This window comes from Sorex fumeus, unplaced genomic scaffold (genome assembly GCF_029834395.1).
Source record: "Sorex fumeus unplaced genomic scaffold, SorFum_2.1 ptg000072l, whole genome shotgun sequence".
Classification (NCBI taxonomy): domain Eukaryota; kingdom Metazoa; phylum Chordata; class Mammalia; order Eulipotyphla; family Soricidae; genus Sorex; species Sorex fumeus.
Genome location: NW_026606129.1, coordinates 24,667,456 through 24,684,926, shown reverse-complemented (window position 1 = coordinate 24,684,926; position 17,471 = coordinate 24,667,456). Strand labels below are relative to the sequence as shown.

General features: G+C 36.2%; 1 protein-coding gene across 1 annotated transcript in view; it reads left to right on the top strand.

Moving 5' to 3' along the window:
- The first annotated feature begins 388 nt into the window (after positions 1–388).
- Positions 389–17,471, top strand: part of LOC130037470 (zinc finger matrin-type protein 3-like) — a 215,914-nt gene continuing 198,831 nt past the window's right edge. The window contains exon 1 of the mRNA XM_056129311.1: positions 389–693. Coding sequence (XP_055985286.1) covers positions 588–693 — 106 coding nt within the window. The 5' untranslated portion in view covers positions 389–587. The remainder of the gene's footprint in view (positions 694–17,471) is intronic.

Sequence of the window (17,471 nt, the reverse complement as noted above, 5' to 3'; positions counted from 1 at the left end):
TGAAGTGTTTGAGGTAAACGTAAACAAAAGTAAGCATGTGAAGGGCTGTCTGGGATGTAGGGCGAAGTGACTGTCAGATGCCAGTCCCCAAACCAGCAGGGGGACCTAAATATCAAGTAAGACCCCGTTTCAGGTTCTCCCAAAGCAGCTCACTAGAACTCCATTCTCTGCGTCTCTAATTTCTGGAAACATTACTCAGCTGTGCGTTTCTCATAAACACACACCCTCCACTCACTCACTCTATCAAGGCTAATTCCTGCCCTGCTTTCCTTCTTGCCTCTCATCCCTCTCCTAGTCTCCCTGAACCCTGGGGTCGGCCCCTCCCTACCATCCTCACCCCAGCTGAGTGCACCTGAGGCTGGCTGGGGCTCGGGACGCGTGCGGAGCACTGGGGGCGCAGCGAGGCGGAGGCAGAGGCGCTCAGACTGCCACCTCCAGCCTGCGCCCAAGGGACAGCCAGCGCAGCGCTTCGGGGACCATTCTCTGTGGCTGCCGCTCAACGCCTGGCTGCAAACACAGCCGCCAAAGCTGCCGACCAGCAGCCGCGCGCCCCGGGGACCCACAGCCCGGGCGGCCGCTCCTGCCGGATGCCTGGACCAGGGCGCAGGGCTTCTGCCAGCAGGAGGATGAAGGGCTCGGTGGGAGGAAGGAGAGAAAAGCTACTGGGGATGCCGAAAGCTCAGCCTAACCAAGGTAAATTGCGCGCAGAAGATGGGGCTGAGCTCCTGCTGCAGAGTTAGCTGGGGATTTGCCCCTGCGGGAGGGATGCAAAGCTTGTGGGCTGGAGCATGCGGAATGGAATTCGCAGGACCGGACCCCGGACCACTTCGCTCTTCCCTGGACCCCACATCACCAGGCACCACCAGCAGCTCTGCCTCTCCAGCACTGAGACAGGAAGAGATGTGGGGCTGCTGGGTCAAAGTAGAGAGCGCTGAGCATGAGGGTTTCCAAACCTCAAGCGTTGTCAAAGGGCAGGAAGAAGTGGCAGTGGGGCGAGAGGGTCCGTGGGCTCTGCCCTCAGTTATGGACTGGGTACAGAGGTTGGACACCCTTTGGATTTCTCCTATTGGGTGCTTGCGGAGAGGGTCTTTCTTCCAAACCCTGGCAAAGTTATTGGGATAAGAAAGCAGAGGGGGGCAGCTTTGTTATTTCTTCAATTTCCTTTCCTTTCTTTCTTCTGTCTTTATCTTTTTCTTTTTGAAAGCTCTTTGGGACGCATAGCACTTAAGAGCAGTGTGAGAAGTCAATGACTTGTAGGAATCCTTCCTCCGGTGGAAATCAGTGTCAAATTTGGGGTGGATTTTGAAGGCTGAGTTTTGCCAGTGCCTTTGAATTTGATCATCCTCCCGGTTTATCTAGCATAACTTTTTACCTTTCTATTGGTACCCTTGGGGCGGAAATCCGTGACTTTGTGACATCTTGCATTTGGGGAGTATTATTAGGAGAATGAATTGGGCCAGAGACACTGTCTCACCCAGTATGGTGTCACCTCTTGTGAAATACCCAATTTCAGACGTCTTCCTTCCCCCCTTTACAAGTAAGATTTGTCTCCATCACATATTTATTTCTTGAGACTGTGCTTATGAATGTTTTCGTCTAAACTGGTTTACAATTTTGAACGAGGGATTGGCAGTTCCTGGTTGCTTGAACAACTCCAAATTCTGGAACCTTGAACTGACTTCTAAGAATATCCGATATTGTGTAGGTATAAGTTATGGACCCTCCAGCTAGAGATTTTCTGTGACACTCCTGTGTTTATGGGGTTGTGATGAGGTTGTGTGTGAATTTCTGTTTTCTCAAGGGTACTTACTAGCTAGTGTGTTAAATGGGTCTTTTATGTGTCAATTCTGTTTCAACCTGGTTCTAGAAATTAACTGGAAAGGTGCATCTCCCTCTGGGCTTCTATACCTCCCTTTCCCTGTGCTGTGTAATTCACTCTGATACTCTGGTCTCTAAGCATGAAAGGCAAATATGGGTCATTTCAAATTATGTAGATTGATGCAGTAGAGTGTGTCTGGGGTTTGCTGCAATTTCTTCACATTTTCTTCCAGATGTTCCTCAGAAATTAACTTAAGCACTCTATTCATGGAGCTAAAATGCAGACTTGGGGGATGGACAAACATCTTGAGTTAATTTATTATTTAATATGTAAGTAAATGAAGTGTTGGAAGCACGCAGTGTTACCAGAAAGGGACCATCCAAAATTTACAACTCCTGGACTAATGCTCCTCTATGACAAAGTGCTAAGGGGCCTTTGGGGTCATTGACTGGTAATGCTGTTAGTAGGAATAATAATGATAACCCCTAACATTTATGTTCCATCCCATTCACTGCTCACCAAGTAGTATGTCAGGACTTCCCAGTCTCTGCAAATGCATAACAACTTCCAGATGGCATAATTTTCAATTTGTCAATAAGGAAAGAAAGGCAGAGATAATAATCTGGAAAAGTTCCAGAGTTTGTGTTTGGAATCTCAACATTGCTGGACTCCAAAGATGGTCTAAGAACCAGTAAACATCTATAAGATTCTTGAAAAATGAAAAAATGACCCCTTGACTACCTTGACACATTAGTATGATGATGTCAATGTCATAGATTGATTAATCTGCAGCCATTCCAAACTATGGTACAAATGTTAAATTTGAGAAGTGAGATCAAATGGAAATTGTGTGACTTTTATCTGACTAGACTTGTAAGCTCTAGAAAGGACTAAATTCTGTGGTCTTGGTATTCCCCTTGATGTTTATTTCTTGATCCCTTTTATTATAAATCAATATTACTGGATCAAACTTCTTCTTTTACTGTGATTCATAGCTTCTAAATGTATCTAATGCAAGCCTATTTTACATAACTATAGATAATATAACTATAATAGCTCAGATAGTGCAGAATTATACTAACTATATAGTTATTCTGAGCTCTAAATGAACATGCTTATATTTTATCAACTTATAATTAACACTTCGATTCTAATGATGTTGAATTTCTATTAAGACATAGTAACAACTTGTTTTAAATTTACTTTTGTACTTTCAACAGTATTTTCAAAACATTACACCTCCTGTTGTGATATGCTATTTATTAGGTACATCAGAAGTTCAATAATGAAAAATGTTTTCAATTCAACAAAACGTAGAGTTGCATTTACAATAGCAATCCCATTTAGAACATTCACATCTAATTTACAGTTATTTGATTTGAAATATAATTAAGATTTTGCATTTCTTATTGCAAAGCATATGAAGGTAGCTGAGAAGACATATTCTAGTATTTCTTATCCATTTTTAAAAATCCATTACAAATGAGTTTCTCAGACAAATTGAATTATTACCTGTTGAGAGATTTTGCGGATTTAAAACCAAAAGCAGAAACAAAGAGAAGGCATTTGTTACATTTCTTCACATGCTGTAATTATGCTTGTTTGGGGTTAGTGATAAGTTTTAAGTCACAGATGTGATTTGTCGGCACATGAATGAAATTATCAAATTGAAGTGTGCAATTCCATTGGGACACTAATGGTATTAATATCTCAAATGTGAAAGCAGCTTTGGGAAATACAAAATTTTTGAGAAGCTAAATATACTCTCTTTTGTAGCTCTTACATGGCATTTGACTGCTTTCATGCCAAACTACACTACTCTGTCACATTAAGCCAATAATTAATGCCATAATTTATCTTTTGTTTTTGTTTTGAATTGTGTTTTCTGGTAGTCAAAAGCACTGCATAAAATATAATTCTTTTATCTTTCTCTTGAAGCTTAAAAAATAACATTTATTTCACTGAAAAGAGTTTTTAAATTTAAAATTTTTAATGTAATCTCAATATCCAAGTGTTTAGCAGAACCATAAACAACATAATAATAAATTGTTTAGAGGTTTGGTTAACATTTCGGAAATGACAAGATTGTTATAATGGTTAACATTTTTACCTTACTAGTAAAATACTAACATAATAAATTTTGAACTTATGAAGTAGAAAAAAATTGTTACATAATGGGTTAACTTTGTATCAACTAAATATAATATGCTGCTGTGTTTTACAAATATTCACTTATAGATTTATATTTCAGAGCTGATATTTTGACTCTTCTGGTCGTTTAGACAACAAGAGCACTAAAAAGTGATTTAAACATATAAATATTTGAATTGCACTGATATCACAGATTGAATTTAACTAACACTGAAGAAAAATTTATGATTTATAATTTTGAATGTTTCAAGAGTTTAGAACTCAAGGTAGTTTTTTTTGGTTGTTGACTAGAACTTTAAAGTGAAAATTTATGAAATAAAGTCTGTGGATTAAAAATTTAGCAGTCATTTTGTCTTTATAAACATAAATTAGATTTTATAGAGTACCTTCCTGCAATTGGTTAGCATAATTAATTTTTCAAACAAATGGATAACATGATGAGGATCATTTTTAAAAATCAATTACTTGAAATATATTTATTTGATATCTTCTAGGTATGGTTAAAATTAATTAATCCCTCTTATGGAATTAACCAGTCTTTAAACTTAAAATGAAATTGCAATGAGAGAGAAGCTTAAGATAGTCAAGAGGCAGAAATGACTAAAATTTCTTTAAATTCTTTATCCATTTTAGACGTGGTTGATCATGAATTTCAAAGATTACCTTGTTTCTAACCCACTGGTGAGTTAGATAGAACATGTTGCTAGTTTGGGATAGAAATTATTTGATGGTTTAATGATTTTATTATTTTGCATGCAATGTCATCCAACCTCATGTTTGATTTTTGCCTTATTTGGAACATAATGGGACACTTCCAAAATCTATTTATAAAATTACATCTTACAAAAACAAGCAAGCATGCAGAATTCCTAAACATGTCTTTTAGTGTGAGTGTTGCAGTAAAGGACAGTTACTAATTTCATCTCATGTAATTAAATAGCCCGTCTTCCAGCAAACATTCTGATATTGCCATAGTTTGATAGTCCATTAGGCACATCTCTCCCCCATGAAAAGAAATAACATAGTATAGTGAAGGAAATTAAATTTGAGGATTTTCCTAAGGGATTCTCATTGCATGATGTCAGATAGTCTTTGCATAGTTTTTTCATGACCTTTTCATGTATTCTAGTATTATTACTACAGTGTTCACTGCACTTCTTACAATGAGTTCTAACACATTAATTACATGTGTTTAAGATTTTTCTTATTTAATGATCATTCAACTGAAATGTGATTTCTCTATTTTCAACTAAAATGAAAACATTAATAAAATATTTCTATAGTGTCTAACTTTTAGTTTTTTTTTCTTAACAGGGGAATAAATATAAGAAACCCCAGAAGGTATCCAGAAAAATCAACATTTTAAAACCATGTTTATTTTTTAACAACTTCCAGGAATTAGTCAGTGTTCCAACCCTATTTGGGTCACTTAGAATCTAAAGAGTACAATTTTTGATTACTGCATTTAGTTTTCAGGTGTTAAAAATTTTGTGTTTATAGTAAAAACTGGCATAGAAGTCACAGAAACAAACTAGGGATTGAACATGGAGTAACATTTACGAATGTGAGCTCAGGAGAGAATGCATGAATTTGAATCTTTGTTCTTCTAAAGGTGGGGGAGTTTAATTATTTATTGTGCATCTCTTTGCTTTAGTGTCCTTATTTACAAAATGTTGATAACACAGATTGCCCGGTTCAACACAAATATTACATTGTAGATCTTACTTCCTTTCAGTCACCAAATTACTTTTGATACTATTCTACTGAACCAAATTATCACAAATTTTGTGGTAATGGATCATATATGCATTGATTTACCATTCTGGAGGCCAGAAATCTGTAATGGGTGTCATAGAAAACAAATCAAATTCTCTGCAAAGCTATGCCCCCTCAGAAGACTTAAATAGAATTTTTCCCTTGTCTTCTCCAGTTTCTGTTGGGTGTTATCATTACTCTCTTGGTGGATACATCATTGCAACCTCACCGTTATCTTCACATTGTGTTCTGTGTGAGCATAATTCATATCTGCTTTTCTCTTACAAGACCCACCAGTGCTTCTGTGCGTGTTGGAGAATATTTACCTTCTTCAACTTAACCATTTAAAAATTTGCAGTTTAGTCATAATATTAAGTACATTTGTAGTATTGAGAAGCTATCAAAATGTATTTCAGAAATAGTTTTATGCTGTAAAACTAAAATCTATACCCTTAAGGAATCTCTACTCTTTTTCTTCCCAAATCCTGCAATTACTATCCTACTTTTCCAGCTCCATGATATTATATACTCTATTATTTCATGCAAGAGAAAGCATACAGTATTTATGTTTATCTTTTTGTTTTTGATTTTTGGATTGGCTTATTCCATTTCAAATATCCTTAAATGTTATTCATTTTGTAGGAAGTGTCAGAATTTATCTTTTTTTCTGGAAGAAAAACTATTCTATCATATGCCACTTTTTTGCATGTAAATTCTTCTATCCATGGCTACTTGGGTTTCTCTCTTTTCTTACAGTGAAAAATTTTGCTATGAGAATATATGTGGAGTGTCTATTTCCAGTGCTTTCACCTTCTCCATATCCTCATCAACACTATTTTTTTAGTTTATTTTATTAATATTTCTAGGCCCTAAAAAGGTAAAGGCCCTCCCGTTGATCGCCGATTTGCTCGAGCGGGCCCAGTAACGTCTCCATTGGAGACTTTGTTGTTACTGTGTCTGGCATATCGAATACTCTCGGTAGCTTGCCAGGCTCTCCGAGAGGGGCGGAGGAATCGAATTCGGGTCGGCCATGTTGGCCGCTTGTAAGGCGAACGCCCTACCGCTGTGCTATCGCTCCAGCCTTCCTACAAATGCATGCCTTGCCTAAAACAAAGCAGAAACCCTATACATTTTTTAACAAGTAAATAATTATATCTTTCTGTCTTGTTGATAAGTAGATAATTTAGATATATAGCACTATTCATCTAACATATAGGAAAACTAAAAGTTGCCCTTAAAACAGCAGAATAAGCTATCACATTATAAATATACTTGCCATTGTTCTCTCTTGAATAAAGTCAGTACAGCTCTGTTGTTGGCTAATAGGTATCTTTAAAAGAATTAATAGAATATTTTAGTGCCCCAACAAGATGACTATGGCTTTAGATTTTTTTTTATTTTCAATACACCATTTTTAAAATTCTTGTTAATTTTGGTATTTATAAAATTTGCAATTTTGGCATAAATATAGTTTTTATTAACCATAAATTTATCTGATACCAACATATACTTTGTTAACTTTATAAGAAAAATATCAGTGTAAAATAAACTGAGAAGATTATATTGGGAAAGTAAAAATGTTTCCTCATTTTAGATTAAAAGTTGGGTGGGGCCAGAAAGATAGTACAGTGGTTAGGGTGCTTGCCTTGTGCAAGGACAACGTGGCACCCTGTAGGGTTCCCCAAGTATACCTGGAGTGATCCCTGAACACAAAGCCAGAAGTATGCCCTGAGCACTGCTGGGTCCAAAGAAAAAAAATACTGAAAAAAATGTTATCTTAATGTAAATTTTCAAAAGTTTACAATGATCCACCTAAAACTGAAGAAAGTCAGTAGAATGAAGTACTTTATAGGTGGCACTAAAAATATATAAAATTTTTCTTAATTAGGATTTTTCTGCATATTTAACATAATTTTAGAAAACCAAATAATCGAGATAAAAGTTCTATCACAAATAATGTGATTTACATTTCTGTGCCCTTTTAAGGAAAGCTTTTAATTTTTTCTTACTAATGTACATAAGAAATTCTTGTGTTGAAACAATAGCATATTGAATTAAAAATGGTATCTTCAATTTCTAATTTGTTTCTTTTTACAAGTATTTAACTAGCTATATTTACAATGTTTTAAAGTAGAAGCAAAACTAAGAAATGTCAATTTTTTAAATTTAGAGTCAAGTATCTTATAGGTGGTTAAACTGAATTATTAGCTAGCCACAATTGACTCAGAATCTGATATTCTACCACAAATAGTTTTTTCTTCTTTCACATAAAAAGGGAAACAGCTACTGTTAAGTCTATCATACAGTCTATCATAAGTCTATCTGTGATATTTACAGAGGGACAATATGAATGGAATGAATGTATGATCAATAAACCACAATGTTAAAGGAACACTAATAAAACCCTAATTTTGAGCTTGCTCTAAAATATTATCCAAGATAGGACCTATAGTGATACTCACATTTGATGTGAAAATAAATAAATAATTTTATGCAAATGCTAAAGTAACTTTTGTAGTTATATACCCTGTTATGTTCCTTTGGGAAAGCTGTCAGAACCATTAATAATTTTCTAATTTGATTAGGCTAATTTGGTACTCTGAAAGGCATCTTCCTATAAATTAATACTGCCAATTACATTGTGATTATAGCAACGTAGGTTTCCATGCATAGGTTTGAGAGTTTCCAGTCTCTGTACTTTTATACCTTTCCAATTTTTGTCTTTTCATTTTGTCTTGTCATCTCTGAACAATGAATCATGTTATCCATTTACTGAGTTTGGAAATTCTATATTATTAATGATTTTTTTTACCTCATCCTTTGATAATTTAAAACCTAAAAGCTAAACTATTTTTCCAAATATGCTGTGATGTGATGTCAACTTGTTTTGTTTTGAGCAGCAAAACACTGCAACACCTTTTTCATTCTTGTAAATCAAATGGAATATTTTAATAATAGACACACATTTCAGAATAATAAAGGGTTTAAAGTAATAATAGCAAGCAATCTCGAGAGGAATGATATAATCAAATAATGTTAGAAAGATCTCAATTTTTATAATCTGAAGGAAACAAAAATGTGCCAACTGAATGAGTACACTGATTATCAGAGTCTCTTAGGGATGCATAGTTACAGGTTTCTATTTCATAAATTCCCACTAACAAAGAGGTAACCCATTAAAACTGAAAGTCTGTTTCTTTGCTTCCAATAGTTAGAGCATAAAGTGAGCAGAGAGAATCGGGAGATAGACAGTGAGGCATTGTATGTCAACATACAACGTTCCTCTCATGACACCTTCAGTGAACAGAACATACAAGGGCATCAACGTTTGATCCATTTGAAAAGAATTTCAAAGATTTTATGTCATTGCTTTGTCTTTAAAATAAACAATGAATCTTTGAGGTTAACTCTTCGTATCAATAGTCTAATAAATTATGATAGTAATAAATTATTTTAATATTTTGTTGAGTGTAAGTACATAGAGAACATAGTGAAGTATGTTCTTTATGATTCTGCCAAGCAGTGAGCAATAGTTAATGTATCTGGAATAAAACTCTGGTGCTGATATCATGGATATGGCTTTATGTATGTCTATGAGATTAATATATGTTTCAAAATAGAATGGTTTGGGAGCTGAAGGAATAGTCCACAGCTAGGGTGTTTGCCTTGCTCATGGATGACCAGGGTTTAATACTAACATCGTATATGATCCCTTGAGTCTGCCAGGAGTGATCACTAAGCACAGAGCCAGAAGTATGCCCTGAGGACCACCAGGTATGGCACCAAAACAAACAAAAATAGATAACAGATTTAGTTTTAGGATGACTTGTCATATCTCTTTGGAAATCATGAAGGTCTAAAAGAATAAAATTTCCAGGCATGTGTTTTGAAGGAAAACAAATCATCCTTTCATTATAATTTATTTACTTCTTATTTTATGAGTTCCCATTTTTTTCAGAAAAATGAAACAAGTTGTAAGAGTTCTATCATGAATACTTTCTAAGAGAATGCTGGAATGTCATAACTAGTAAAGAGACTGTTGCTTAAATCATCACTAATAGTAATAATCTCCACCTCAAATGTGTCATATTCTTTGCAACTTGTATTTCAACTTTGATTAAAGTTAAAAAGTGCTTCATATCAATTTTTAAGAATTCAGGTCTATATTAAACATATCGTAGGGGGGTGTTTGAGTGACCTACAGGAATTAAGGTATTTATCTTGCATGTGACTGCCTCTGGTTTGCTCTCTGGTATTACATACGCCCTAAGTATGACCAGGTATAGCCCTGGAGTTCCCCTAAGTACTACTAAGGTAGCCTGGATAATTCTTGGTCTCCTAGAGTCCAAATAGCACTGCATTCTTGGGTCTTTGTATTGAACTGTCTGTCTTGCCAAAAATCACTGGGATGAGCACAGCAGGTAGGGCGTTTGCCTTGCATGCGGCTGACCCAGGTTTGATTCCTCCACCCCTCTTGGAGAGCCTGACAAGCTACCGAGAGTATCCTGCCCACACAGCAGAGCCTGGAAAGCTCCCTGTGGTGTATTCAATATGCCAAAATCAGTAACAACAAGTCTCATATTGGAGATGTTACTAGTGCCTGCTTGAGCAAATCAATGAACAATGGGATGACAGTGCTATAGTAGTATGGTACTTTAATTTTATAGCACTTTAGTAACTAAATCTCAGTTATAATAACCTATTAAAGGGATTTTTATGGTCAAGTACTATATTTTCAGTCATTTGTTTTAATATGATTCATAATTTCTTTATTAATGTGGATTCACTAGAAGGCATCGTTTTCTATAATTTCCACTAGCATTCTGATTGCCAGCTGAAAATGAGTTCAGTTTTTCTAAATTCAAGTATATTTTTCTTAAATCTTTCAATATTAGCACTTTTTCTGAGAGTTTATTTCTGTCTATTTTACAAGCAGATGTGAATCTTGAGCTACAGTGACTTAGGATTGCATTGTCATATGTTAATAATGATGAGGAGCCTAAAATATTCCTGTACTTAATATTACATTTCTTTTTTTAGATATCATAATTGCTGAGACATTTCAAATTCTATCAATGAACCAAGGTGCAGAATTGCAAATATTCAAAGAAGTTTTATCTTTATATTTTAGCAAAATGCAAACACTATCTACTTTCTTTTTCTTTACTTTAAAGAGCTCATTAGGAGTCCTAAATATAGTAGAGGGCTCAGCAAGTATAAAACAGTTTAGGGACAATAAGGCATAAGCCTGACCCTAATCTGATTGATCCCACCCACTAACCAAATATCATTGGGTATAACTCTGAAGTTCCCATACTAAAACAATACCTCTTCACCTGGCCTTGGAATTCAGTGTCTAGTTCAGTTGACTAAGAATTCCCTGGAGTACCCTCCTGACTCCCCGAGTATTGCTTGGGAGACCCTATCTCCAAAATAAATTAAATTAATTTAAGAAGAAAAAATTTAAAGCTATTACTAATATTGTAATTTACAAAGCCCCAAACCTCTTAAAAGTTCCATAGTAAACTTCACTATATATTTTAAGTTAGTGAATCAATTTTAGCCTCATAATATTGCCCAATAATCACTGTCACTGTCCTCCCATTGTTCATCGATTTTCTCGAGCAGGCATCAGTAACATCTCCATTGTGAGACTTTTTGTTATTGTTTTTACATGTAGAATACATCACAGGTAGCTTGCCACTCTTTGCTGGGCAGGTGGAATACTTTCTGTAGGATGCTGGGCTCTCCGAGTGTGTCCGAAACCAGATCGGCCATGTGCAAGGCAAATGCCCTACCCGCTATGCTATCGCTCTGGCCCATTGCCAAATAATAGTAGATTTTAAATTGGCCATGAGAGTTGTTTCACAATTACATTTTCATTTTATTCCCAATAATTGCACTGAATTAGTCAATGACAGTTTTAGATTTCTTGTTTTGTGTAGAGCAAATATTATGCACTTTGTTAGATATGAGAAAGTGTCCTCTGCTAGTATTTCCTGGGCTCCAGATTTGGCTATTTATCAGGTTTATAGGATCACAATATTGAATAACTACATTTTATAGATGCTTCTTAATATCTTTGGGGATGAGTGTCTGCTTTGCCATTTAAAATTTCATCTTCAACTTAACATTCATTCTCAATGTTACTCATTCAACTAATCTGCAATAGCTTCATCTTATACAGGCTGTTCTAAATTCTGTTCTGCTTCAAGTCCTTTCCTCAAATGCCTGCTCTGAATATGATCTTGTTTCAGTTTGTTCAATATAAAGGGGACCTTTACACAAACTCTTTCTTCAATATTTTTCTCTTTCATGAACAGCCATAGCTTAATTTATACCTATCGGATATTCACATCTCTTTATCTCAAAAGAACCACTGTTCCAATGCCTGCTTATCTTTTTTATGATCCCAGTACTTCCTATAAAATGTCATTAAATAATCATTACTTATCTTAAAAACTTTACTTTTTCCTCCATTTGCTTTCCCTACGAACCTGCTATATTGTCTTTCGATATGGATTTTTTTTCAAGCTGCTGTCCTGAATCTCACCCAGGGATTCATTGTGAAACTTGGAAAGGGCAGTCTCGGTGACTTTTTCGTTTCTTCACCTCAATTTGTTATATTTCTGAGACATATTTCAGTGATTACACATGAACTTTGTGTCAGATTCAAAGGTCTCCTTTTAATATTTCTTATTCTTGATCATAGTGAGATACTTGGCAGTGCTAACTGCTCTTGTTACTCATTCAACAAATACTTATTAAGTGTCCAGTACTATCTAAGATACAAATCCTGGTTACATGGCTAAGATATCATTCTTCCCTCCAATACTTCCAGCCACTTACTGATAACTGAGACAGAGGGAAAAAATTAAATATAATATATATCATGTTTTTACTGATTAAACCTGTTCACTAATATGTCTCTTCTTTAAAATTACCTGGGTGAATTATAATTCTCTCTCCCTGCTAAAGTTGTATTATGACATGATTTTTATTGTAGTCATAAAAGTATTAATGGAATATTACCATCTTCCTATTTGGAAGAAAATTTAAAAGCTGGTGAATGATTTGGTAGGTTCTTTACTCACTGTTAGCCAAAGTGTCTCAGATGGTGTACAGAACAATTTGAAACCCTGAGTGATGGTACTTTTATAGAGAGGGTCTGCTGACCTGAGAAGAGTATGTTGCTTGAGAAAAAAGCATGTCTTCCTTTACTTAAATCACTAAGAAGTTGAAATTTTAATATATAATAGTAACTTTTAGGTTGAGTGGTAGAAAGTATTTGTACTCCATGTAAGATATATGATATAAGATATAAGACCTAATGTTCATGATACGTAAAGCACTCACTTACCTAAAAATAAAAAATCAAAAATTTCATCAAAATATGACGAGAGGAGATTAACAGACTCTTCTCCATAGAAGACATAGGACCAGTAGGCAAATTAGAATATGTTCATCTCTACTTATCAGGGAAATGCAAATCAAAATAACAGTAGGATATTATCTCACACCAGGAAGAATGGCATATTGAAAACAAAACCAAAGAACAACCTGGAAACAACCAGTGTTGGTGGCTAAGTGGTGAAAAGAGATTAATTTTGTTGGTAAAATATCATCTTCCAAAGCCTGAATCGAACACAATTTGGAGATTCCTTAGAAAGTAAGAATACAACTTCTATCCACGTGACTCAGTGATTTAGTTCTTGGCATCTGTTCCCCAAGCAAAATATTTAAAATGGTATGTGCATACCTATGTTCTTTACAATGCTTAGATTTGGAAACAACCCAAATTTTCAAGGATAGAAGAGTGGCTAAGAGATTACTGTACATGTACACAATGGAATACTATGCAACTATAAGAAAAGATGAAATCATGCTGTTCACCACAATGTGGATAGAACTGGAGGTTATCATGATAATTAAAGTAAGTCATAGAGAGAAAGACAAATAACAAATAATCTCACTCATCTGTAGTATGTGAGAGACAAAATAAGAAAATATATAATACTGAATAATGACAAACTCTTGGATTTGTTTTACAAAACTCAGATTACCAAGCATTCAGAAGAATGGAGAGAATAGAGACAGTGATAGAAGACCTTGGATATTTGCCTGTGTTAGGGTACAGTAACTCTTAAAATAATAACATAAATGTTGACACTGTCAGAATTGCAGGGTTATTTAATGTATCACAAATGATAATATATTAACTGGAAATGTCAATAAATTACTGCTAAAATATCTCTGTTCTCCAGAATTTATCAGTTCTGAGCTTCCTACTAGGTATTTCAGCCAAGATATCCCAAATCTAAACTTACAATATTAAAAAGAAAATTTCTTTGAAATATGAATAAGTAATAAGTTGTTTTGTTCATATTACCTATACCTAAGTATTAGAAATAAAACTACTGTGAGAAAATAAATTCACAACCAAAGAAATACAATTCATAACATATTGTTCTTCTAGAGATACTCTGAAGTTTATATTTCCTCTTCTACTAACTTTCTGAAGCTTAAGATCATTTAAATTTTACTTAGAGATTTGGGGATAATAATATGCTTTGGTCTATTTTTTTTTCTATCTGAAAGCTTCATTGTGTTAAGTCTGGAAAAGTACTATGTAATTATGCATGTGAACTTCTTGGTAATTTCAATGATGGAATTTTCTTTTTATGTGCTAATGCTTATTTCTGCACTTTTCATATAATTAATATGCTATAACAATATAGATTCTATTATCATTTGCCATCTCATTTCCTGTACATAGTGAAGAGAAGGTATTATCTGGATAGTAAATGTTTTGCTCACTTAATGGTAGATTCTGATTTTGTTACCATACTTACCTCTCATTCTTTATGTTTTCATCATTTTATCCTCTATTTTAAGTAGTTCAACGAAACATACTTTATAATATTTCCCTTTTTATATAATTGACCATATAATTGTAGCACTGTTGGCCCGTTGTTCATTGATTTGCTCAAGTGGGAACCAGAAACATCTGCATTGTGAGACTTGTTACTATTTTTGGCATATCAAATATGCCACAGGGGAGCTTGCTAGCTCTGCCATGTGGGTGGAATACCTCGGTAACTTGCCGGCCTCTCCTAGAGGGGTGAAGAAATCAAACCTGGGTTGGCTGCTTGCAAGGCAAACGCCTTACCTGCTGTGCTATCAATATCCAATGGAATGAAATATTTGATTTATTTTGAAATATCTTTCATTTGTCCTCATATATTTTATTTTTTAAGAAATAAAGTTATGACTGCTGTTATAATATTCATCTATTGATGTAAGTTTGGACCTCACAGCCATATTTTTGATATTCTTGAAACTTTAAATATAAAATTTAACATCGCAAAATAGTATTCTAGTATTATTTTACCAAATTCTATCAAATAATCTCAGTTAAGATTGGGGTTTCTTTGGCCTTAAAACCATTATATTGTCAATTTATTTCTCTTACCATATTGTCAGTCTATTTCAATGTTTTTCTTCTGATTTCTCTAAGATTTTTCCTGCTATCAGGTTCTTTACTTCTAAATATTTAATGTAAATCATTTTTAATTAGAAAATTATACAAAAAGAAGTATACAAAGATCACACTTAAAACAGCAGTACATATAAAATTATACATGCCTTTTTCATTAGAATCCCTGTCACCGTCACTGTCCTCTTGTTGTTCATTGATTTTGCTTGAGTGGGCCCAGTGACGTCTCCATCGTGACTCTTGTTACTGTGTTTGGCATATTAAATACATCACGGGTAGCTTGCCAGGCTTTGCCATGAGGGCGAGATGCTCTTGGTAGTTTGCCGGGCTCTCCAAGAGGGGCGGAGGAATCGAACCCAGCTCGGCCGTGAATGCCCTACTGCTGTGCTATTGCTCCAGCCCTTTGAAATATCTATTTTGTAAATATAATTATAATAAAAAACAAGTTTTTCTTCATAAATGATTATTCATATCATGTTCTGCATATAAACATTTGAGTAATACTTTAAACTATGTTTTCATAAAAGATTTATCTATCTAATTAAGCTTATGTATTTAAAGGACAAGATATTTTTATAATAACTGTAATAACAGCTACTTCTTGTCAGATGTATTAAGTACAATACATTGCATTATAAACTCATTATATTCTGACTGTAAATATTGAAATATGTGCTTTATTTTCTCTGTCTTAATATAATAAAACTGAAGCAAAGAGAATTTCTGAGGTTTAGTGATACTATACAACTAGTTAAGCAGGGTTGTGGGAAGAGCAAATATGGCTTTCAAATCCAAGCAACATAAAAGTCCAATAATCAGAATAATTATGTCCCTTACCTAAATTCAATAGAGAGTCTGCTTGTCAGAAATAGCTGAAGAATTAGTTTTAAAAAGTTGCAGTTTGGGCCGAAGAGAAGAACAACATGGAGGGCGGGATCCACAGATCCCGAAGGAAAAAAAAAAAACACAGTTTCCAAAAAGAGCCGAGATCATCGGGAAGTCCGAGATGGGGTAGGTACCGCACCCGCCTCCCCCAGATGGAACCCCGGTGACCAGAAACCTCTACAAGCACAGCTTGAGTACGCGGGACCTAGGACTTTTCCTCAAAAATGCCGGGACTACACCTCCCAGGTAACCTCAGATTGCGGAAGTCACACCCACAGCCCGCCCCCCAGCACCATCTTGACAGCATTCAGCCGAAGAGAAGAACAACATGGAGGGCGGGATCCACAGATCCCGAAGGAAAAAAAAAAAACACAGTTTCCAAAAAGAGCCAAGATCATCGGGAAGTCCGAGATGGGGTAGGTACCGCACCCACCTCCCCCAGATGGAACCCCGGTGACCAGAAACCTCTACAAGCACAGCTCGAGTACGCGGGACCTAGGACTTTTCCTCAAAAATGCCGGGACTACACCTCCCAGTTAACCTCTCTCTATATATAGACATCTCTCTATATATAAACTGATCCATGGGAAGTAAACCACCTAACGTTTCTCTCTGAAAATCATAGTTAAGCTTTGAGCACGGCCACAGCCCCAGAAACACAAGGACTTAATGCATAACCCAGCAGCTTGGAGCAGAAAAGTGAACGGGCTATGTGTTAACCCAGGCCATCAAGTCTGCCAGAGGGGAAAGGGTGTTGGTCCCTTCCGCCCTCCTCCCTCTGGAAAGAAAGGTGGCGGCCACATGGGAGCCTTGTGGACAGCAGGTATGAGCCGGGGGTGTGGGGGCGACTAAAACCTCATGGGAAGGGGGACGTTCTGGTTCGTCCTTCACGCCCTACCGAGGTCACCAGTTGCCCCCCACGAGCAGCTCTCCGGCACGGCCACAGCCCCAGAAGCACAAGGACTTAATGCAGAACCCAGCAGCTTGGAGCAGAAAAGTGAAAGGACTATGCATTAATCCAGGCCATCAAGTCTGCCAGAGGGGAAAGGGTGTTGCCCCATTCGCCCTCTCTTCTCTGGAAAGAAGGATGGTGGCCGCATGGGAGCCTTGTGGACAGCAGGTATGAGCCAGGGGTGTGAGGGCGACTAAAACCTCATGGGAAGGGGGGTGTTCCGGTCCGTCCTTCACGCCCTACCGAGGTCACCAGTTGCCCCCCACGAGCGGCTCTCCGGCACGGCCACAGCCCCAGAAGCACAGGGACTTAATGCAGAACCCGGCAGCTTGGAGCAGAAAAGTGAAAGGACTATGCGTTAATCCAGGCCATCATGTCTGTCCAGAGGGGAAAGGGTGTTGCCCCAGTCGCCT